Genomic DNA, 24,578 nt, shown 5'->3' on the forward strand with positions numbered 1-24,578 from the left:
ACCAAGTTTCCTTAGTTGGGCAGAAGGAAATAAAAACAGGGTAGAGATATTGGAAAGAAAATTAAAGAGGGATTGAAGGAACTGAAGGCCAGGATGAGAACAGGTATAGTAGATATAACAGAAAGAACTGGATAGATGGACAATGTGGTTGAGAGGAGGAAGTTAAGTTTCAGTATGATAGCTTTTCCAGGTGATAAGGGAATCTATAGTGCAGGCCATTGTTATGGATATACCAAATGGAATTGAGATAGAGATCTTTGAAGTTGAAGAAGTCAAGGAGCTGAGAGGCTGGCACAGATGTGGGTTGTACCTGTTATTATCCGTGAAGACGTTAAAATCATCCAGTAGAATATCACAGTTTGAGGCTGGGAAGAAAACTGTGAACACATGGCAGTGTCTTTAGAAAAACAGAGGAGTGGTAGGTAATTGTAAAACCAGTTGACAAAAGCCTTCAGGAGCAGGGGCTGTTAGAGCAGGCTCCAAGAGAAGTAGTTTGTATATGGTATCCTTGAGGAGTGAAGAGGATCTCGAGCTTATTTGGAATAGAAGATAGGAGACTTGAGGAGGGGAAGTAAAGATAGATGTTGCAGATTAGTTGGAAGCCACAGAGATTATGCCTCAGGGTTTTTCTATCATCTGGAAAGAAAGAAGCTTATGGTTTTCCTGGCCTAGGTCTGTGGATATACCTTGTTAGTGACATGTGTCTTCTTAAATTCTGTCACTTTTAGTAGTTCACACACACAGATCCTCTCCAGCCTGCTATCCACCATGCAGGCATTTGTTCTTTTCCTTTATATTCTGTCATCTGAGGTATGCCATTCTTCTGCAATATCTATTTTTAGTTTTGCTTTTCTTATTTTCATGCTCCATGGTGAAACTTGTTTTCTTTTTAACTTAGTTTTATTGATTTATTTATAAAAATATGCTCATTTATTTTTAAAAATCTGGAAAATAATAAAGAAGAAAAGTTGGAATGTTTTACAGCCCTCTGATATGGTTTGAGGTGGAATAAAGGTTGAGAACTGCTGCTATAATATCTACTTTAAACCTCAGTACATTAGTGCAGTCATCCTACCTTCTCTGTCATACTTCTCAATCTGAAGATTTGAAAGCAGCACACAGGCACCATTTGTGGAGCTTTGAAAAGGGCAGCTACCTAGCTCTCACATCCACAGATTCTGATGCTGTCTGTTTGGGGAGTTTTAAAAGCTCTTTAGGGGATTCTCATATGCTGCCGAGATTAAGAATCTGCTCTAAAAAGCATATTTTTTATCTTTAATTCAATTTTATTGAGATATATTAACACACTAAATTTTAACCCATCCAAAGTATACAATCAGTGGTTCACAGTATATCATCATATAGTTGTACATTCATCACCGAAATCAATTTTAGAACATTTTCATTACTCCAAAAAATAAAAATAAAAAGAGCACCCAAAACATCCCATAGCCCTTGTCCTCCCTATTATTTATTTATTTATTTATTTCTATCTTTATTTTATTACTCGTCTGCCCAGACACTGGGTAAAGGAACTGTCGATCACAAGGTTTTCACAATTACATAGTCACACGATAAAAGCTATATAGTTATACAATCTTCATTAAGAATCCGATCTACTGGATTACAGTTCAACAGTTTCAGGTATTTCCTTCTAGTTTTTCTAATACACTAGGAACTAAAAAGCAATATCTATATAATGCTTAAATATAACCTCCAGAATAACCTCTTGACTCTATTTGAAATCTCTCAGCCACTGAAACTTTGTCTTGTTTAATTTCTTTTCTTGTTTTGGTCAAGAAGTCACTCTCAATTGTACAATACCAGGGCCAGGCTCATTCCTGAGAGTCATGTCTCACATTGCCAGGGAGATTTACATCCCTGGAAATCATATCCCACATGGAAGGGAGATTGAACTCACTAAGTTGGCTTAGAGAGAGAGGCCACATCTGAGCAGCAGAAGAGTTTCTCTGAGGGTGACTCTTAGACATAATTATAAGTAGGCTTAGCTTCTCCTTTGCAGGAATAATTTTTATAAGATCAAAGGCTTGGCTATTTAACTTGGGAGTCCCTAATGCTTGTGAAAATATGAGGAATTCCTGAGGTGGGGAAGTTTAATATTTCCACATTTTCCCCCATTCCCTCAAGGGGCCTTTGCACATACTTTTTTTCTGCCCAAATTACTCTTGAGATATATCAGGATATTACATTAACCTGTACAGAATAACAAGATTTCATTCCTGATTCTAGTATCCTACATGTAATATATTGTTTAAATAAATTAACCATTCAAGTTAAATTAGATGGGTATGGAAAAAGCATGTTTTATTAAATCTCACATATAACTTGAATAAAAACTCAATAAATAGTTGGACTTCTAGGGAAATATATCAGAATTCCAAAAGATCAATGGTCTTTGGATCACATTGTAATAGTTGGGAAGATTCTGTTCAAAATACTCCTGTGGGGCATAGTTTGGACATAAATAATACAGGACGTTGTCTTACATGGCTCCCTATTTTCCAGGTCAGCATGGATTCCTGGGTCATTTTTGTTCTGCTTGGCAGTGGTCTGATACGTGTCAGTGCTAACAATGCTACCACAGGTAAATTGTCTTTGATAAGACTGATGTTCAAAACAGTTTTGCATCCACATTTTAATGACCCAAATTTGAAGACCTAGATGGTATTAAAGAAAGAAAAAATATTGATGTTGTACTCAAAAATGTTGTACTCAAACAGATGTCTTTGGAAATCTCTGAATTGTATTGAATGCACAGCATCGTTTTACATATTGCATACCTTTTTTTTATTGTGAAGAATAACAAATAAAAAAAGCAATAAATTTCAAAGCACACCACAACAATCAGTTATAGAACAGATTTCAAAGTTTGCTATGGGTTACAGTTTCACAATTTTAGGTTTTACCTTCTGGCTGCTCCAAAACACTGGAGACTAAAAGAAATATCAATATAATGATTCAGGAGTCATACTCATTTCTTAAATTCTGTTTTCTCTTTTATAACTCAACCTCTCCTTTGATCTTTTTAATTTTTTTATTGATATTTATTATATATTCACATTCCATGTGATCATCCAAATGCATACCTTTTTAAATAAATCAAGATATTATGTATTCACTTCTAAAAAGTAAAAGAAATTGCTGATCCTTAAGACTACTTTATATTGATTTTGAGGAACTTAGTGAAGAATCCAGTTTCTTCCTCTGTTAGTCATCCTTTGGAGGAGGTGGCCATGCTAATACTATTGCTCATGTCTCATGCCGTCTATCAGCATTAGCTAAAAATCCTCTGCTGGGCCTCTAGTTGGTTGAAAGCTTATTAAAGTTTGCTGCTTTGTGTCTCATAACTGTACTTTTAAGCCTCACATTCTTCATGTGATAATTTCCTTATTCTTTTGTTTGTAGTTCCACCTACAGTAGGAGTCACAAGATCAGTTAAAGTATCAACAACAGAACCAGTTAAAGAAAACACCAAAACTTCAAATCTCAGTTCTTCAGTATCTTCTCTTTCTGTGGCACCAACGTTCAGCCCAAATCTAACTCTGGGACCCACATTTGTAACCACTGTCAATTCTTCAGACTCTGAAAATGGGACCACAAGAATAGCAGGCACAGAACCTGGAGTCACTACCATTTCACCAAATGGAACAGCGCCTCCAGATAACCAGTTCACAGATGCTGGAACAGAACTCTGGGAGGGAAATTCCAGCACTGCAGCAACCACTCCAGAAACCTTCCCTCCTTCAGGTATTGGAGATTTCTTTCTCTTTGTGTTTATTTATTTCTTTGTTATCTTTGTGTTTTCTAGCCATAAAACTTCTCAAAATGAGTTGTTGCCCAACTAAAAGTGATGAAACTTCGATTAAGGAATCCTCAGCAGTATCTGTTTAGCATAGAGTTAAGTAGAAAGAAGAAAGATTCTGAGGATCTCCTGTTTTAGATGGAATTCTGGTTAGATTGAGGAGGCTTGAAAGTATATTTAAAGAAACAGTTGGTTAAAAATACAAGAGAAAAATTCTTGCCTGCTATGCTGGAAACCTGGGTTCAATTCCTGGAAAAAGAATGAAATGTGACCCCTACCATTACAGCATACAAAAATATAAACAAGACGAAAAGCAGAGCTAATTGATGATGCAAGAGACTGAAGATGAAAAGATATAGAGCCTGAGTAATAGTATTAGACTTGAAGGGATCCATGGAGACTTATAAAGGAGAATAGATATAGATGGCAGTAACAATTAGATATGAGGGGGAAGACCAGTGGCCAGGATGGAGTTAAAAAAAAGGGGCTTAGGCTCAGAGAAATGGTTTAGTTGCAGTGCCAGTTTATTAGGGCCTCAGCCCAGCCGTCTTCTCTCCTTGAATTAGCACAAATTCAAGCATAAATTAGCATAAATTAGAAGTAGCTCCTAGGATAGAATCAGAAATCTGGGACTGGGACCAGGTAGGGTAGAGCAAGCTTCTAACCTCTTTGCACATCAGGTATTTGATCTGTAAAATGAGATGATAGAGAGTCCCTGACAGGCTTCTTTGAGGAGTAAAGGAAGTAATTACCTGACCGCTATGTATGATTCCTTTTTTTTTTTCCTTAGCAAAAATCACTGTTTTCTATGTTCCCATCCATCCTCTTGGCTCTTATTTCTTCTTATTAGACAGTGAGCACTCCTATAGGGAATCACATCTGGCTCATGGGAGGCATTCAGAAAACATTTGCTAAATTTGGTTACTGCAGATAACATCTTTAAGATAGGTCATATAATCCAGACCCTGATCTTGCCTGCTTTAATCCCAGATTTTCTACTATAAAGGCAATGTAGCATTTACAATTAAGAGCATACTCTGCAGAACCAAGATACCTGAGTTTGAAGCCTGACTATGCCATTTAGTAGTTATATGACATAGGCAAGTTTAACATAGAGGTTAAATGATTTGCCTTAGATCTCAGGGCCAGTCAATTGCAAGTTAGGCCTATTTCTCACTTTTGGGGTCTTTCCTTTGCTGATAGGGAACTTAGTTTTCCTTAATCTGTTTTAGGTCCAAAGTATGCCATCGGTAAGAAACCAATTATTTATGCTTAACACATATCATGTCAAAAGAGACTGAAACTGCATTTCACTGGTGACTTTTATTCACAATCAGTGAAACCCAAAGGAACTATCATGGTACATAATGATTTCACATTCTTACAACCAATTTTAATTTCACAGCTGCTAAAATAAATACCATGCAGTGGGTTGGTTAAACAATGGGAGTTGATTGGCTCAAGGCTTTAAGGCTAGAAGTCCAAAATCAGGGCATCATCAAGGCCATGCGTTCTCCCAGAAGACTGTGGTGTTCTAGGGCTGGCTTTGGCAATTCTTGGTACTTAGCTTTTCTGTCACATTGACAGTGCACACAGTGACTGATATCTCCTTTCTCTTCCGGGACCTGTTGACTTCCAGCCTCCTCCTGTGGCTCTCTGTGTGTGTGACTGAATTTCATTCTGCTTCTAAAGTACTCCATTTAAAAGGATTAAAACCCATCCTGATTCAGTTGGGCCACACTTTAACTAAAATAACTTCATCAAAAGGTCCTGTTTACAATGGGTTCACACTCAGAGGAATGGACTAAAATTAAGAACATGTTTTTCTGGTTACCTATCTCTACACATCACTCATCACCAATTCTCCTAAAATAGTTATAGTTTTTAGTTAAATCAGTTATTAGTTTTCTGTTTACCGATTGCTAGTCAATTCTTCCCACACTCTCAATACAGTTTTCTACAAAGTCGGACCTATTAGGTAATCTATTTCTTTTTTACCTAGAGTTCTTGTTCCTGAGCCCTGCATTGTCTCATTCCATGGGCTCCTTGATCTTTAGACCTCCTGCACAGGTTCTAGCCTGGGATTTCCCTTTTCTGTAATTCTAGAAAGTTCCTTTGCTGCTTCTTGACTCCCATATTGTCTTCTTCCTTGTATTATTCCATCATTTAGTAGAACTCATCTTCTGGTAGGTTCCTAAGAAAGGTGCTTATGAAAAGCAGATTGTGTGAGATCTTTCGTGCCTGAAAATGTCTTCAGAAATGGGTATAGAGTTTGAAGAAATCCTTTTCCCCCAAGAATTTTTAAAAGCATTGCTCTAGCTGGCTCCCAGTTCCAGGCTTTGAAGATTCTAATGCCATCCTGATTACTAATTCTTTGTTATGTGTTTTATATCTCCTCTTTATCATTGGTGTCCTGAAATTTCACAGAGATATGTCATAGTGTGATTCTTTTTCATGCATTATGTTGGGTACTTGATAGACCCTTTGGAATTTTCAGTTCTGAAGAAATTTCTTATATTTCTTTGAAAATATTCCTCCTCCATCCATTTTCTCCATTCTTGCCTTCCAAAATTCCTAGTGTTTGAATATCACACATATCCTGGATTAATTCTTTAATCTTATTTTTGTTTTCCTGTTGACCTTCGCTCTGAGTCTGTTTTTCTCCTTTTTAAAATAAGCAAATGCATATATGTATCTACACATACATATATATATTCCTTTTCCATTTGTAACACAGATAATATATGGCATACATTATGTGCATTGCTTTTTTCAATGAGCCTGTCATACCTGTTCTGTATCTTAATAAAGAGGTACTTGATTCATTTTCTTTTTTATTTAGAGCAAATAGGTAAGAAATTCATTAAGTACATATGCAGAGAAAGGAACTTACAGGCACTCTCGTAAATAAAGAAAAATGGAGGGTGAGAGGCAATAGGCAATGTGGGGGCATTTGCTTTTATAGATTAGCTTTACTTATTTCCCCGCCCTCTTCCTTGTTGGGCTCTTTGTTTTACCCTCCTGTCTCCCCAAGGCAGTGCCTGGTGATAGATAGTACATTTGGGTGGGTCAGTTGGTTTCACCCTCCTCCATAGATGACTCACTTAGATAGGGGTCACTTGGCTCCAGATAGGTCAGCTGTCACCAGGTGTTTCCCGTAAATGGAGAGCCCTGGGCAGGCTGTCCTGTGCCACAAATGGACCCTCTTGACCTTGATTAACCATCCTTGTTCAAGGTCTCCTTCACAGTTTTTTCTTTCCACTCTCTCCCTGTTCTAGCCTGCGTCAAATTCCCCCCCAGAGAGTTGTTGCCCCTTAACTTTAAGTGGTGCTGAGGGAAGATGGTCCATGTTCTGTAACTGCTTCTGTCTTGTCAGGGGTTTTAGGCTCTTCCTGACAAGGTGTAGAACGCTGTGATTATCTCATTTAAGTTGAGAGGGAAGGAATCTGGAGGGGAGGTTGGAATGGCTGAAAATCCTCACATCAGTATTGGTTTGGTGTGAAAGGCTTCTAGTCTGGAAGAAATAAACTGGGTGAGAAGCTTGAAAATGCAAGGGTCAGTTAATAGCAAGAGAAGATTAGAAGTGGGAGGCTTGGGAGATGTAGTAGCCAAGTGAGACTGGGGAAGAGAGAAGGAATTGACAATCTTTCACATCTAACAGTGAATTTTAGTTAGGAGGTTCATTCTTGCTTAAGTGGGGAATAGGAGGGTGCATGTGCTATAGATGTGCAAAAATAAGGCTTATAAGGGGTTTAACTGATTGAGCCACAGCTTTGGCTGCCATGTTGGCCCAGTTATTCCCTCAAGGGATGTTAGCATTATTTTTCTGATGGTCAGGGCATGAATTACTGCTGTTTTTTTTTTCAATGATAGGAGCATGAAATTTAAGAAACGAAGTATCTCTTGGTAGTGTTTAATTGAGAGAAAGCTTTACTTTTTTTTTTTCACTGCTGCATGAGCATGAAGCACAGATGCAGAAAGCCATAGCCTTTCCCTTTTCCTAGTTTGAGAGCTCAAGTGAGGGCATTAGTTTTGCTTTCTGAGTTAACGTGTCCGGGGGTAGAATTTTGGCTTGTTAAATTGGGAGCCCTTATTGCTTAATAGAACAGAAGGAATTCCCCAAGTGGGACATTTTATAGCTTTAGAATATAGACAATGTTATATTTATCTTAGTTTTAATTAGATTAGGGTCATTTACATGTTGCTGTATGGAGTAATCCTGACATTCAGAGCTGGAGAACTGAGTCTTGGATAACAAAGTTCCAGGAACTATATTAGATTATATAAAGAGCAAAGCATTTCGGAATCAAGAAATAACAGTTAAAGCTTAGGAGTAAATGCGATTGCTGTAAGACTCACACTTCAAGTTTTAATTTTCATAAGCATTTTAAATGAATTTACTTTCAGAAATAAAAATATTTGAGAGTTGTTATAACAAGTTTTTTGTCTTGTTTTACTTGTACACATTTTCTCAGGTTATACTAATGAACAGGTAGAACATAATTAGTACACTTGTCTTGTTTTTCCTTTAAGTTCTTTTTGTTGGAGATGAAGTTTTGACTTATAGCTGACTACCATTTACAATGGATTCACACTCAGAGGAATGGACTAAAATTAAGAACATGTTTTTCTGGGTACCTAGCTCTACACATCACTCATCACCAATTCTTCTAAAATAGTTATAGTTTTTAGTTAAATCAGTTACTAGTTTTCTGTTTAAAAAACAGACTACCTGTACTTTTAGAGACTCTAAATGTGTAAATTGGTTCATCTGACAAGTAAGTTTTGTTGTTATACAGATAGGTACTAGATATCATAAACAATGAGAACAATTGTTAAGTTTTTAGGAATTTTAAATAATTTTCAAATGTGTGAATGATATTTTACCTGTGGAAATTTAGCAGGGTAAATTTAACAGAAGGGTAGAACGTTTTTCAAGTATTGTAACGTTTCTTGAATACTTTTTAAATGTAATATGTTAAACTATTTTTGCACTTTACCTTTATAAAATGAGAGAATAAATTTTTTGTAACAGCTTTCCTTAAAGTGAGATTTGTCTCTGAAACAAAGGATAAGGTCAACATAAATATTAACAAGGATATTATTCTGATATGAGATACAACTTTTATCTTTTAGACAGTGTACTCAGATGGTTAAGAAAAACTTTTTATAACCTTTCATTCAGAGCAGTTTAACAGAGAACAGATTGACTGTGACAGACAGAATTTACTTTTATGAGCATTCTATGACTTTTGTAGCTAGCAATGACTAAACAAAACTTACTTTTTAAAACTTTCCTCATCTTTCATATCCATGTAGGGCTTAAATTTTCTGCAATTTTCTGTATTTACTTAGGGCTTGATGCTAGTAATGACTATAAAATTTACTTTCTTAAACCTTTTTATGACTTTCCATCTTCTTTCCGTTAGCAATGATGTTAGGAATATGTTAGTTTACAAAGTTAACATATTGTAAGACTTGAACTTTAAGGCACTAGAGGCTAGTAAAGTTTGCTGCTAAGGTATTTTTAAAGATATAGGGATTTTGAAATCTTTGGGGCAGCACTGTTTAAGTGAGTAGATTATTTAAGTTTTTGCCATTTAAAAGCAAATAGGTATTGAGAGTTAGTTGAAGAAGGATACAAAATCAGTTTTTAAGATTTAGGACTGAAAACTTGAATGCAGTTGGGGTTATTCTCAGGGCTAGCCTTTGGAAGGCCTTTTTTTATGTAGATGGGTTTATTTGCTTAAAGATCTTTTCTGGGATGCTGAAAACTTGATATGGTAGGAGCCTTGGGGTAAACACTAACTGGTTTAAGATGGCCCCCAAGGAGTGAAGAAGATCTCTCCCTAGACGGGGGTGGAATATTTAGGGATAATGAGAACTTGATGGGACATTAGAATGTCCTTGAGCCTACAAATGAGAAGGGATAGTGAAGATTTTAGTTTAAACTTTACTGTCAACTCCCATAATTAGGCAAGTCCAAGTGGATGTCGTCTCAGAGTGGCAGTTTAGGACAGAATGACTCCAGTGTTAAAAAATTAATAATCATACCTGCCCCGTTAAGTGTCACTCGGGGCTCCTTTAATTGGTTAGATGTGAAGTCATAGTGGCCTTGGGCACCCTTAGTCTTCTTCACTTGCCAAGATCAGGGCTCAAAGGGCTTTTCCTGCCCCCTCTTTGGGAGACAGTACACTCCCTGGGTCCGAAGTCCATGTTGGTGGCACCTCGGGCAAGGCCGTGTAGGTCCTGAAGTTGAGGGTCGTCTTAAGGTTTCTGACACCCTCTTTGCCAGTGGCTCTCTGACTCAGATGAAGAGGCTCTTTAAGGCTTGGAGCCACGATTTGGGCAACCTCAAGAGGACAGTGCACTGTTCACAGCAACTGCAGTGAGCTGAGCCTGTTCTCTGGTCTTTGCTTACCTCTCTCTCTGCCTTCTCCTCTTCCTCGACCTTGTTTCTATTGTTAAAAACAGTAAAGGATGAGAATTACCCCCAGAGAACCTCTTTTGTTGCTCAGGTGTGGCCTGTCTCTCTCTTAGCCAACAAAACAAGCAAACTCACAGCCCTCCTCCTCTCTATATGGGACATGACTCCCAGGGGTGTGGATCTTCCTGGCAACGTGGGACAGAAATCCTAGAATGAGCAGGGACTCAGCATCAAAGGATTGAGAAAACCCTCTCGACCAAAAGGGGGAAGTGCAAAATGAAACAAAATAAAGTGTCAGTGGCTGAGAGATTCCAAAGAGTCGAGAGGTTATCCTGGAGGTTATTCTTAACACATTATATAGATATTACCTTTTTAGTTAAGGTGTGTTCTAGTTTGCTAGCTGCCGGAATGCAACACACCAGAGATGGATTGGCTTTTAATAAAAGGGGATTTATTTTGTTAGTTCTTCAGAGGAAAGGCAGCTAACTTTCCACTGAGGTTCTTTCTTACGTGGAAGGCACAGGATGGTCTCTGCTGGTCTTTTCTCCAGGCCCCTGGGTTCCAACAACTTTCCCTGGGGTGACTTCTTTCTGCATCTCCAAAGGCCTGGGCTGAGCTGCGAGTGCTGAGATGAGGAACGCCGAGCTGCTTAGGCTGTGCTACGTTGTGCTCTCTCATTTAAGCACCAGCCAATTAAGTCAAACGTCACTCATTGCAACAGACACGCCTCCTAGCTCACTGCAGATGTAAATCACCAACAGATGAGGTTCACCTACCATTGGCAGCAACAAAACTAGGTACGCTCACCTGGCCAAGTTGACAACTGAATCTAACTACCACAAGGTGTAATGGAGAGGCTGGAGGATACTGCCTGAAAATGTGAGCTGTGTTCCAGTAGCCATGTTTCTTGAAGATTATTGTATAATGATATAGCTTTTACAATATGACTGTGTGATTTTGAAAACCTTGTGTCTGATGCCCCTTTTATCTACCTTATCAGCAGATGAGTAAAACATATGGATTAAAAATAAATAAATAATAGGGGGAATAAATGTTTTAAAAAAAAACAGCACAGGCAGTTTCTAAGTAAGTCATTAGTGGGAGTTTGTGGGCCCATGGAGAGCTTTTACAACTTTCTCCAAGTGTCAGGGGCTGACTGGCTGATGAAATGAGTGCCCAGCAAAAACTTTACCAGAAATCTGGGCTTATATTAGTATACTTTTTAGGACATCTACTAACCTGGAACTATCCCAAACTGCTGAGCTAACCCATTCGTCTTCCTAGAAGTGTTTGTGCTCTTAACTTACTGCCTGACTTTGATATTGTGTTTAAGCAGTATGCTGTAGAAGCACAGCCCATTTCTAAGAAAGAGAACTTCCTGGTTGTCTGTGCCCTTACCACCTAGAATACTGCCTAAAAGAGAGGATTTGCCACAAATGAAACTCTAGGGAGGAAATTTCCCAGGTGGCAGCTCAGGTTGTTGCCATGATCGAGCTAGAGGGAAAGAACATGCAGCAAAGAAATTGGGCTCCCCCTAAGGGAGATGTCCTGGGAAAGGTAGTATACAATAAAATGGGGCTAATATACTTTTCAGGCAATTCACGGAGTCTGGGTATGGACATAGTATGGGACAGGGGCAGGAGTGAGGCTCCCTCCATCCCTCACAGTGCAAATCATTTTCAACAAAATGAACATACACTGGACAGCCTGTTTTCCCCAGCCAATGATTTCTTCCTGTACTGGGTGACACCCTCAGGAGACCTAATAGCAAAACACGCTGGGACTCAAGAGGTAGTAGCAGTCAAAGGAATTGAAAGACCCAGAGAGGTAAAGTGGGAAGCCGGTTGTCAGAGTGACACCACAAGCAAGCAAAGAGTAAGAGGTCCTGCATGCTCATTTTGAGCATGGGCCTGACCGGCTTTTGCAGGTTCAGCTAACTCCAATCGGGAAAGCCGAGCTTTTGCTTACTCTGCAACCCTCACTTTGGGCTTTCAGGGGAAGACTCTCCCACTGGAATGTACCCAGTTCCTTTGGGCCTAAACCAGAGGTGATGCCCTAGAATATTAAAGAAACACCTTGTTGGTACAAGAATCCTTAGCCCAGAATCCTGTTTTACAAAAGATGGAATATCCCAAGGCATAGGAAGCCAAACAGGAAAAAAGAAGACCCTTATGGAGGCAGTGGCGAGAACCTCTGTTGAAAAGGAGCAGATTCAACAGGAAGGGTCTGGGTTCTCAGAGGGGAGGAAAAGATAGTATGTGGAAAGTGTCGGAGAGTCAAGGAGAGAAAGACGAAGACAGGGAGTCTCAGTTTGGCTCCATTGGACTCCTGCATGACATAGGGAGAAACCCACAATCAGGTGCTGACAGGTGGTGTCACCCACCACCCTGAGCCTCCTTGGATCTGCATGGTGTGGAGACAGGACTCCTGCCACCTCCGAAGAGAGAGCCAGAGGCTCAGGGCAAGCTGAGGTTATGTCCTGAGGAAGCCATATTAGATCCCCTAAATTCCTAGAGAGAGCAGTGAAAATGAGGACGTAGGAGAGAATAGCAATGAGCCAAGCAAGAAGGAAACAAAGTGACAGCACATGGCTAAGCTTCCCAGTACTCAGCAGTCCAGATGGTCAGAGAGAAATGGCTCCTGGCTAAGGCTCACCAAAATATGCTACCAGATTTTGGTTTCCTAGGTTCTTGTCTGCACCATAAGAAAAATTCAGAGGCACAACACAGATAGAGTAAGTAGATAAGAAATTTATTAAGTATACATGCAGAGAAGGAGTGTACTGGCACCCTTGCAAATAAAGAAAGATGGAGGACAAGAGGCTGCTTTATTCATTTTTGATGGCTGTGTAATATTCCATTGTATGGATGTAGCCTTATGTGTGTGTGTGTGTGTGTGTGTGTGTGTGTGTGTGAATATATATATATATACAGTCTTCCCTATCAATGGAAGTTAAGGTTTGTTTTCAGAGTACTCTTACAAATAATATGTCATTTTAAACCTGTATGAGAATATTGGTAGGATAAATTATTTTAAATGTGCATTTGTAAATTAATGGATATTGCCAAGTTTTCCTCTTTTGGGAAATATATTTGTAATAGCAGTTTGTCAGAGTACCTGTTTTCATATATTCTCTCCAGTGCAGTGAATTATGACGTTTTTGCATTTTTGCCAGTCTGATAGGTAAAATATAGCATCTGTGTCACCTTAATTTGCATTCTTTGAATGAAGTTAAGCATCTTTCTATATTTGGAAGTTATCTTTACATATATTTTCTGAGAACTCTGTTTATAGCCTTTGCCCATTTTTCTTATTAGGAAGTGTTCTAATTTACTAGCTGCTGGATTGCAATATACCAGAAATGGAGTGACTTTTTTATTTATTTATTTGTTTGTTTGTTTGTTTGTTTATTTGTTTGTTTTTATTTACATGGGCAGGCACCAGGAATCGAACCTGGGTCCTCTGGCATGGCAGGCGAGCATTCTTGTCTGCTGAGCCACCGTGGCCCACCCTGGAGTGACTAAAAAGGGGAATTTAGTAAGTTGCTAGTTTACAGTTCTAAGGCTGAGAATATGTCCCAATTAAAGCAAGTCTATAAAGATGTCCAAATTAAGGCATCCAGGGAAAGATACCTTGATTCAGGAAGGCCAATCAAGTTCAGGGTTTCTCTCTCAGCTGGCGAACATGGCAATGTCTTCTAGCTTCCTCTCCAGGTGTCTTGCTTCATGAAGCTGCCCAGGGCATTCTCCTTCATCTCCAAAGGTTGCTGGCTGGTGAACTCTAGTTCTTGTGTCTCTACTGCTCTAGTCATTCTCTTCACCCTGTTGTGGCTCTGATCTCTTGGAATCTCGTCATTCTGAAGCTTTTTCCAAAACACTTCCTCTTTTAAAGGATTCCAATAAACTGATCAAGACTCACCTGGCATGGGGGAAGTCATATCTCCCTCTATTCAAAGGTTAATACCCACAATTGGGTGAGTCATGTCTCTGTGGAGATAACCTAATCAAGTTTCCAACCTATAATACTGAATGAGGATTAGAAGAAACCGTTGCTCCCACAAGACTGATTAGGATTAAAACATGGCTTTTCTAGGGTACATAAATCCTTTCAAATCAGCACAGCCTGTCAGATATTTCTGACTCATTTGTAAAAACTCTATATATGTTAAGGAAATGGGCCCTTTGCCTGTGATACAAGTTTCAGATATTTTTTCAGGTGGTCATTCTAGCTTTTGACTTTTCTGCATTGCAGAAAGTACTATTAGCAGTTTTTAATTAAGAAATGTAAATCAGTTTGTTTTAACTTGATCTCTAAGAAGCAATGGATAATTTTCTCTGCTGGTTTTTTTTTTTCCGGACTTTTACTTTTTTTATGTGTGTATATATTTCAATTTTTTGATTCATCTGGAGTTTATTCTAATATGAAACATAAGGTATGAATCTAACTTTTTTTTTTTGCAGATGGCTACCTAGTTGTCCTAGTACCCTTTAATGAATAATCTATTTTCTCCTCACTGGTTTGAAATATATTATCATATATTGAATTCTGATATGTATTTTAGCTCCTATATATACTTTGGTTCTATTTTTGGCATTCGTTGTATTTTCTATTGATCTTTTTGTCTATCCATGTAGAAAACCTCACTGTTTTAATGATTGTGATTTCATTAAATATTTTAATTTTTAATGAAGGTAAATCATTCCGTGTTAATCTTACTTTTCACAATTTTGCTAGCAACTCTTATTTTTCCTTATGAACATTAGATCAACTTGTCTGTCATTAAAACATTAGAAACTTTATTGATCATGTTAAATTTATAGATTAATAGAGAGAATTGAGTCTTCCTGGACAAGAATGTGGTTCATTCTTTTTACTCATCTGATTTGTATTTCTTGGAAGCATTTTAAAGTTTTCATCACTGATGTTGCACATTTATTGTTCAGTTTGTTCCTAGATATTTCAAAAGTTTTTAAATTAATATAAATGGAGTATTTTTTCCCATTGTATCTGCTAATTGGCTGTTGTTGCAGATATAGAAGCTACTGATTTTATAGACATATTTTGTCCTAACCATCTTAGTAGATTCTTAACCCCATAAAGGATAGGCTAAGCCTACTTAAAATTAGGCTTGAGTCACCCCCAGGAGAACCTCTTCTGTTGCTCAGATGTGGCCTCTCTCTCTCAGCCAACACGACAAACAAACTCACTGCCTTCCCCCTCTCTGCGTGGAACATGACTCCCAGGGGTGTGGATCTTCCTGGCAACGTGCGACAGAGATCCTAGAATGAGCTGGAACTCAGCATCAAGGGATTGAGAAAACCTCAACCAAAAGGGGCAAGAGAGAAATGAGACAAAATAAAGTGTCAATGACTGAGAGATTCCAAACAGAGTCTAGAGGTTATCCTGGAGGTTATTCTAACGCATTAAATAGATATCACCTGTTTAGTTAAGGTGTAATGGAGAGGCTGGAGGGAACTGCCTGAAAATGTAGAGCTGTGTTCAGTAGCCATGTTTCTTGAAGATGATTGTATAATGATATAACTTTCGCAGTGTGAGTGTGTGATTATGAAAACCTTGTGTCTGACACTCCTTTTATCTAACTTATCGACAGACGAGTAAAACATGGATTAAAATAAATAAATAGTAGAGGGAAAAAATGTTGAAATAAATTTAGTAGGTTGAAATGCTAGTGATCAATGAAAGGGAGGGGTAAGTGAGTATGGTATGTATGAATTCTTTTCTGTTTCTTTTTATTTCTTTTTCTGAATTGATGCAAATGTTCTAAGAAATGATCATAATGATGAATATACAACTGTGATGATAGTGTGAGTTATTGATTATAGAACAAGAATGGAATGATCATATGATAAGAACGTTTGTGTTTGTATGTAATTATGTATCATAAATTTTAAAAAATTTAAAAAAAAAGAAAAAAATGTATTTGCAAAATTCCCTTGGGGAAATGGGGAGAAAGGAGGAAAAAAAATGAACTGTTGAAATCACTTTGATATTATTTCATTTAGTACTTTTCATCATTGATATCATGTTATTCCTAAATAAGTTTAGCCTGTTTTACCTTTATGCATGTGTTACTTTTGATGAATCTGTTAGTATTTTGTTTCTTTTGCTTCATGGGAAGAATTTCTTTATTCTTATTCTTTCTTTCTGGTTTCCTTAAATTTATTTTGTGCTTTTCCTGACTTCTTGAGTTGAATGCTTAATTTGTTTGTTTTTATTTTCCAGTTAATTAATATATTTAACACTGTGAATTTTTCCTAAGCATAGTTTTAGCCATGTCCCTTAAATGTTCTGGTAGGTACTTGAATTTAGTTAGGCTACAGCCTAAGCTGCACTGACAAAAACACATGAAAATTCAGTCACCTAAGGAAGACGAAAGTCTGTTTCCGGTCACATTCCAGAGGTAGACAGGGACCATCACTTCATTAGGAACTAAAGTTCCTTTTTGTGACCCTTCCACTCTGAGGATACTGCCTTTGTTTAATTGGTCAGAGATGGCTCACATCGTTTTATTCTAGTTCTAGCTCCTGGAAAGAAGGGACAGAGGGAGTGGGGACAAAGAATTTCCTTTCCAAAGGATGTAACTTGGAAATTATCCACATCACTTTTTCTTACATCCCTTTGGCTAGAATTCATCGCATGACTATATCTAGCACAAAGGAATCTCAGAAATGTAATCTCTGGCTGGACAGTTTGGTGCACAGCTGAAAAAAACAGTTCTCAAGAAGAAGAAGAGATTGATATTGGGGGGAGAGTTGGTGGGTTCTACCACAAAGTATTTTCATTGTTGTTTTTTTTCAGATATTTTGCAATTTTAGTGTTGAGTTTAATTTTTCAAGTGTTTTCTTTTTTGTTTCTAATTTTATTACATCATAATAAAAGAATATTATCGCAGAATTCGCACCTGCCATACCGGAGACCTGGATTCAATTCCTGGGTCTTTCTACTATAGGAAAAAAGGGCTTGTGAATATTCCACAGTCCTAATATTAATTAGGTCTTTTATATCCTTGCTTAACTTTACCCTCTTGTATTTTAAATGGGCTAAAAGATATAAAGCCTCTAATTCTATGATGTTTATATTTCTCTTTGTATTCTTGTACTTTCTGGTTTATTAATATTGACACTGTATTGTTTGTGTACACTAAGAGGAGGACAGACCACTGTCTAAAGTTTAGCAAATCTGGGCAGTTTCATTTCCTATTTATTAGAGGGCCTCTTTCTATCCCCAGCATAATACATGGATGAAAGTATCAATATTCCTGGAGCTTGTTTTATCTTATGTTAGACTGTATAGTAATGGTCTTCTTTAATCTGAATGGCTGTTTCTGTTTTTCACTTACTACACAGGTAATTCTGACTCAAAGGACAGAAGAGGTGAGCTGCTCACCTTGTTATCTGTTGTTTCTTTTACACAATGTACAATATTCATCTATGTTTCCTTTGCTAATAGTCAATGTTAACCTTGTGCTTCTGTGGCTGTGTTGTGTGTTTATTTTCCTTTGTTTCCATATTTACCTATTACAGAAGAGTAACAGAAACAAGTATTCAATATAAGTTTCTAAAATGTAGTTAAGGATTCTAAGCCTATGATATATTTTAAAAACTAATAATGTACCTGTATTTTACTTTGTCATGTCATCTTGTTAATATTACCCTTTGGTAATATTAGGCCACAATTCCTATGCCATAGTTAATTTCTAGGCCATGGCTTCAGTAAAATATTCTGGTGTTGTGTTGACTGTTTTTTCCTGGTCTATAAAATTTCAACTGTTTTTTATTTTCAGCCCTCTATTTGCAATTTCCTGTGGCCTGAGATGCTGTGTTTATGGTCAAAGCAGTGAGCCCCTAGTCACCATAGGGCCAGGAGTAGAAGTGCGTGGGTTTTCATGCATTGAAGTGGTACATTTTGCCTAGGACAAGAGCAGGGCTAGAGCTTGAGTGACGGATCATCCAGTACTTTTAGAACTGACCATTGTACTTGAATATGGAAATATTAATCTGTAAAGCAATTTTTCTCATCATAAGTTCCTATTTCATTAAATCAGGCCTTCTGAGATTATTTTTCTGATTCAATTATTTAATTGTGAACAGTTTTTACTGCATAATTAAGTAATGGACTATTTGAAGGCTTATGTCTTTCATGTCCCATAAAGAAGGGAGCATTTATAAGTCAGGAAAGTGGACATTTCAGTCCTTTATATGTTGTGCACCTGACCCTTTGTTTGGTGAGGAATAGTGAGGTGTTGTCATCTGTGTGCACAGATTTCTCTCACTTTTCCAACTCTCACTTTCCTAAGCTCAGAAACCAAACAGCTTCAATTAATGTAGTGTCCCTTGCAATTCAGATCCATTTACCAGATTTCAACTATCAAATGCAGAACTTAATAGATTTAGATTACAACAGATAGTTATCTTTGCTCCCTAAAACTATTCTTCTATCCAATCTCATGATAAAGTCAAAGTGATGGCCTTAAAGATTAAAGATAAGATCCTTCCTCTACTTTGCATTATATTTTCATAATATACAGCCTTTTTCTTGCCCCAGATACTAACCCTGTTTCACTTAGTTGATATGAATTTGAGTAGTTTCAGTATTATGACTTTAAAAAGTTAAATTACCTTATTGTTTAGATTATTCTAAGCGTGGCATTTGGCAAGCTTATAAAGATAATAAATCTCCTTTTTAAGTCAAAATTATTTTGTGTAGTTGTGTTTGACCAGACATGAAGATGAAGAAACATACATATTCACAATAATCTCTGAAGCCTCATTTGTAATGGCAATTTTACCAGAGCAGATCAGTAGATTTATTGCTATAAATTTTACTATTATATTCTCATTTTACAGCAAAATGCTTTTTGAGAAGTGAGTCATTTGTTTGGAAATCTTTGCATTATAATGGGTTTGATTAGCAAGTTACAGTGTCTTCTGTAAATTTAATTATGAGTTGCAAGTTTTATGCCCTGGTTTTGGGGTACTTTTGAACATCAATGCCTGGTGTTTTAATTGTTAAAATGAAGAGAAAGAGGGAAGAAGGCAGGCAGGCAACTTTGCTTCCTTTCCTTCAAAGTCCAAGAAACTGGGCAAGGCTTTCTCCCAAACCATCGGAAGGAGTCCGAGTGCTTCTCCGGAGCTGGTGATTGATTAGTGGTGGTCCATCATACAGAAGCGAGTGAGTGGTGAAAAGCAGCAGAGCCGATTGGTTGCAAGGATGTAAGTGTGTTTGAAGGGTGCCACAACCTCTACTCTAGGCTGCACCTTAGGAAAAAGAAGAGAACCCTTATGGACTAAGAAGTTAACCCCACATCTTTGCACCTACATTTGCTGGGGAGCCATGTCTATGAAAAGCATAATCAAAATGATATATTTAGAGGATGTACCTGTCTACTTTCAATAGGTTGAATTCCCTGTCTTTTAAGCAGGTGTGACAGCTGGATCATCATGTATGTAATCTGGTTTGCAAAGAGATGGGTATCAGACTACTCATGTATCAGCTGGGTGAGGTTGTATCAGCAAGCATATAGGAAACTTAAAGAAAAAATCTAGATCTAGCAGTAAACTATAAATTCTTACAGTTTAGGACTATAAGTAAATGTAGAGAGGAGACTTTGTCCCATACCTCAACTTGCAATAAGGAAACTAAAGTCTACAGAAGCAAAGTGGTTGGCCAGGAGACCCTGACCTGTTAGTAACAAAACCAAGACTGAAGCACTAAGTTCCTAGCAGTTCTCTTTATACTATGGTATTGATTTTTGTGATTTGTGAAGTTCTGACTTTCTTTAAAAATCCACACAGCCCTCTTTTAATTGCTACTACTCCCCATAACCCCAGCATTTGTCAGACCTGCTTGATTTGATTCCCTTGCCTGCCTCCTCCTTTCTATTTTATTTCTTAAAGCTGAGAGAAACAGAGATTACTTGTATTAAGGCTACAGTTACCACTAATTGCTTTATTCTTTCATTGATATCTTTTCATACCTATGTGGATAGAAAACTCATGAATAAGAATAATTATTTTAGAAGAACAAAAGTACTAGCCTACAAAGTCCAAGAAACTGATCATTTCCTCATGTATTATTTCTGAATGTATTTCAAATTGTAGAACCTGCTTTGTAAACAATTTTACTGATGTTAATTTGGATAATTTGTATAATATAGTAATAATGCAGTAGTTTCTTTTTTTTAATTTATTTATTAATTTAAAAAATTAAGAACAAACAAAAACATCAACACGTAATTCTGTTCTACATATATATTCAGTAATTCTCAGAATCTTCACATAGTTGCATATTCATCATTTCTTAGAACATTTGCATCAATTCAGAAAAAGAAATAAAAAGACAACAGAAAAAGAAATAAAACAATAACAAAAAAAAAGATTATACATACCATACCCCTTACCCCTCACTTTCATAATGCAGTAGTTTCACCCTGCCATTATCTAGCAAGAACCTGCTCATCTTGAAGTCAGTATTCATAGTGAATATGCTCTCCAGTTATTTTATTTAGTCTTCACTAAAAGATAAACAGTTTTATGCTTCAGTATTGTTAGTTTCTTGGATTAGGTTGGCTCTAAGGGAAACAGACTCTGAGATGGAGATTTGCATGCAAGAAGTTTATTCTTCCCAAGTCACCTGTGAGGCAGTAAAGAAAGTAGCATCGGGCAGAGAGAAGAAGTGGGATGCTGTGCAGTCAGAGCAAGGGTAGCAAAGGCCCCAGCCAATCCCACAGGGAACTCTGGAGCTGGAATCAAGGCAATGGAAGTATTTCTCTTGCTCAGGAGCAGTTCCTAAGGAAGGTCTGGCTGAGAATCATCAGCTGCCAGTCCTTCCAGCAACTTAGGCAATGGGTTCTTTGGTCATGCAGAAGGATCTATAACATCCACTAGAGTTCCTGTGAAGTGTGAGTAAGATAGTGAGGCAAACTACCATTCATAAATAGAGATTTTCTCATCTAAGAAAATATTATTGATTAGTTTATATATTAAGATTAGGAAATGAGTTGCAAAGTTCAGTATGTGGGGAGGCAGTGCTGTACAATGGTTCAAAGCATGGACTTTGGAGCTAGACTATTTACATCCTAACCCTACTATTCAGCAGTGTGGGCTAGATGTTTAACTTAGCTGTGCCTCATTTTGCAGTGTGTAAAATGGGTGGGAGACAGAATCTTTTCATAGAACTATTGTGATGAGTAAAGGAAATAAAGTGGTTGGCATGGTGTTAGGTGGTTATATAGTAATTGCTCAGTAAGTGTTGGTGATTGCCATTACCATTCCTACTACCACCAACACTCTTTACTAATAGCCTTAATATGAGACTAAGGAAGCCAGGAAGCACATCCATTCAGTCAGAACTCATGGAAAGAAGAGCCTCCTGGAGCCTGGTGTATGTACTGCTCTCAGGGTCATCTTGTAGCCATATCACCACAAATGCAGATATTAGCTAATCCTCTGCCTTGTACCATTTTTTAATTAAAAAAAAAATTTTTTTAAGTTGCAGGTATAAGAAAATCATGCATAAATTACAGAGATCCCATATTCCACCCCATTATTAGCACCTTGCCTTAGGGTAGTACATTTGTCACAATTCACAAAGGAAGATTTTTATAATTGCACTATTTAATAGTAGTCCATTGTTTAAATATGGTCCATTGGTTACAATGGGTTTCACTGCTCGTGTCTTTTTAATAAAATTCTGCATAAACCCATCTTATCCCACTTAAAAAAATAGTTTCTTGGTTTTTTGTAATGGGGTTTTTTTTTATGTAAAGGCCTTATTACTGGTTTTGTTAAATAACAAGAATACAGGATAAGTTGTTCTAACCATACTTTAAATTTTGTTTTAGAGGTAATCATTTACACAGCTGCCTCATTTATTTGAAACTAATATCCTATTAATATTTGTGAATGAATCCTTAAGTTACAGTATTCTAGTTTGCCAGCTGCCAGAATGCAATATACCAGAAACAGAATGGCTTTTAAAAAGGGAAATTTAATAAATTGCTAGTTTACAGTTCTAAGGCCAAGAAAATGTCCCAATTACAACAAGTCTATAGAAATGTCCAATCTAAGGCATCCAGGGAAAGATACCTTGGTTCAAGAAGGCCGATGAAGTTCAGGGTTTCTCTCTCAAGTGAGAAGGCACATGGCGAACACAGAGTTTCTCTCTCATCTGGAAAGGCAACTGTTGAATACGGTCAGGGTTCCTCTCTCATCTGAAAGGGCACATGGCAAACACAGCAGCATCTGCTAGCTTCTTCTGCTGGCTTCCTGTTTCATGAAGCTCCCTGGGAGGTGTTTTCCTTCTTCATCTCCAAAGGTCACTGGCTGGTGGACTGTGCTTCTCATGGCTGTGCCATTCTGCTCTGCTCTCTCTGAATCTCTTTCTTTCTCCAAAATGTTTCCTCTTTTATAGGACTCCAGAAACTTATCAAGACCCACTCAAATGGGTGGAGACATGTTGTCACCTAATCTAGCTTAACATCCACTCTTGATTAAATCCATCTCCAGGGAGATGATCTGATTACAGTTTCAAACATACAGTATTGAATAGGGATTATTCTGCCTTTGCGAAATGGGATTTAGATTAAAACATGGCTTTTCTAGGGGACATACATCTTTTCAAACCAGCACATACAGAGTTCTAGAACTAGGCAGGACATGCCTCTTACTGACCTCTTAGAGGTTCCTTATGGTTTCTCAGCTCTTTATGCCTAGGCATAGATCATCATCTGGATCTTCTCCACCTGGCTTTCTCCTTCAGTACTTTGCTTGAAGGGTTAGCATCGAGAAAAGGGTTGACATTCTTGTTTAAAGAGATGTTTTTGAATTATCATAGTAAGTGACATTATTATTGCAAACTCCATTTATGATGGCTTTCCCTAAGGATCTTTAATGGTATATTCATTCTGTATCTGTTAGATGCTGGGGATTCCAGAAAGAAGCAAAATATGGTCCCTGTCTCATGAAGGAAACATGCAAACACCAGGAATTAAATTCCAGTTAGCCACACACATTTAGATATACCACAGAGTGCTGTGAGAGAGCTCAGAGGACTTACTACACCTGGAGAGTGGGAAGAGGCATGGGGATGAGATTTGGGCAGTTTAAAATAGTAACTGCGGAAAATAAGGGCATATCAGAAAGAGCAAAGGCAAGGAAGCATGAAAGAGCAAGTCATATGTTGAAGGAACTGTACACAGTTGAGTGCCTGAGGTTGTTGGGAGTGCAAGAGATGGCCTTACTAAAATGGGCCTGGTGGTACACTGAGTTCAGGAGTCAGGGTGTCTCCTGTAGATGATGGTAAGGGAGGAAGTGGCACAGTCAGATATTTGTTTTAGAAACCTAATTCTGTAGTATTTAGAGAAGATAGATGGGGATTAGAAATTAGGTTTCTGGGTAGTAATTTTGGGTCAAAACAACAGTGGGATTGGGCTCTCCCTAGTTTGGGTTCTGGAGGCAACCTGATGACTTTTGCTATTTTTAGAGCAAATAGGAAACACTTAATACTACAATTTGGCCTTTGAGAGCTGATAAATACCTCTGTCAAAAACAGTTGAAACAAGATTAATAAAGGAGTTTTAGTAATTGAGGTTAGGAGTATGGCTTTAACTTCACGGACTTTTTGTAGTTGACCAAGATGTATATAAATCCTTAGATGATTCATCTCTCTACAAGTAAGTCCTTAGATTAATATGGCCCTTTGTTTCCTTGGAAAGGGGACATAGCAAGTGGACATCTATTGTCTCGGAACACTTAGTATTTTTAGAAAACTCTCCCAGGTGTGAGTTGAGGAATTGAAACTTTGCTAGAATGAAAGTTGGGATTGGGGGCATGCACTGGTCTGCCTTGTCCAAGTCTGCCTCTGAGGTGGAAGCTAACCAGTGTGAGAGGAATCATGGTAGGGAGACATGATCCTGAGCCTGTCTTCGGTTCTCAGATGTTTAAGTTTTAAGTTCTCTCCTACTTCCTCAGTTGATCTGAGTCACCTTCCCTCTCAGAGGCCTGGGGGCATCTTTGCCATCTGTATTGTCTTATGAGTGGATCAGAAATGTGGGTGTAATTCGGATGTCAAGAGGTAAAATCTTACTTTTATGATGGAGGACTATTCTGGCCTGAAAGCTTGGAAGAATTAAACTATAATTTGTGAAGAACTTAGGGAAGTGTAACTTCATGTTCTTGCAGTTATGTAATCATGAGCAGATTATACAATCTCCTTACTCCAGTTTTCTCATCTGTAAAATAAGGTTAATAATGTCCAACCTACCTTAGGGTTGTTAGAATAATTAAATGAGGTCATATGTATATGGTT

The 24,578-nt window shown here is 37.7% G+C and overlaps 1 protein-coding gene across 3 annotated transcripts in view; it reads left to right on the forward strand.

The window, feature by feature from the left end:
- The window catches only part of PTPRA (protein tyrosine phosphatase receptor type A), a 253,295-nt gene that overhangs the window by 164,028 nt on the left and 64,689 nt on the right, over window positions 1-24,578 (forward strand). For 2 of the 3 annotated variants that reach the window (XM_077112344.1, XM_077112345.1), the window contains exons 2-4: window positions 2,527-2,605; window positions 3,427-3,768; window positions 17,618-17,644. In XM_077112344.1, coding sequence (XP_076968459.1) covers window positions 2,533-2,605; window positions 3,427-3,768; window positions 17,618-17,644 — 442 coding nt within the window. In that variant the 5' untranslated portion in view covers window positions 2,527-2,532. Of the gene's footprint in view, window positions 1-2,526; window positions 2,606-3,426; window positions 3,769-17,617; window positions 17,645-24,578 lie in introns of those variants that run through there. The other variant, XM_077112342.1, reaches the window with a different exon arrangement.

This window comes from Tamandua tetradactyla, chromosome 1, assembly GCF_023851605.1.
Source record: "Tamandua tetradactyla isolate mTamTet1 chromosome 1, mTamTet1.pri, whole genome shotgun sequence".
NCBI lineage: Eukaryota > Metazoa > Chordata > Mammalia > Pilosa > Myrmecophagidae > Tamandua > Tamandua tetradactyla.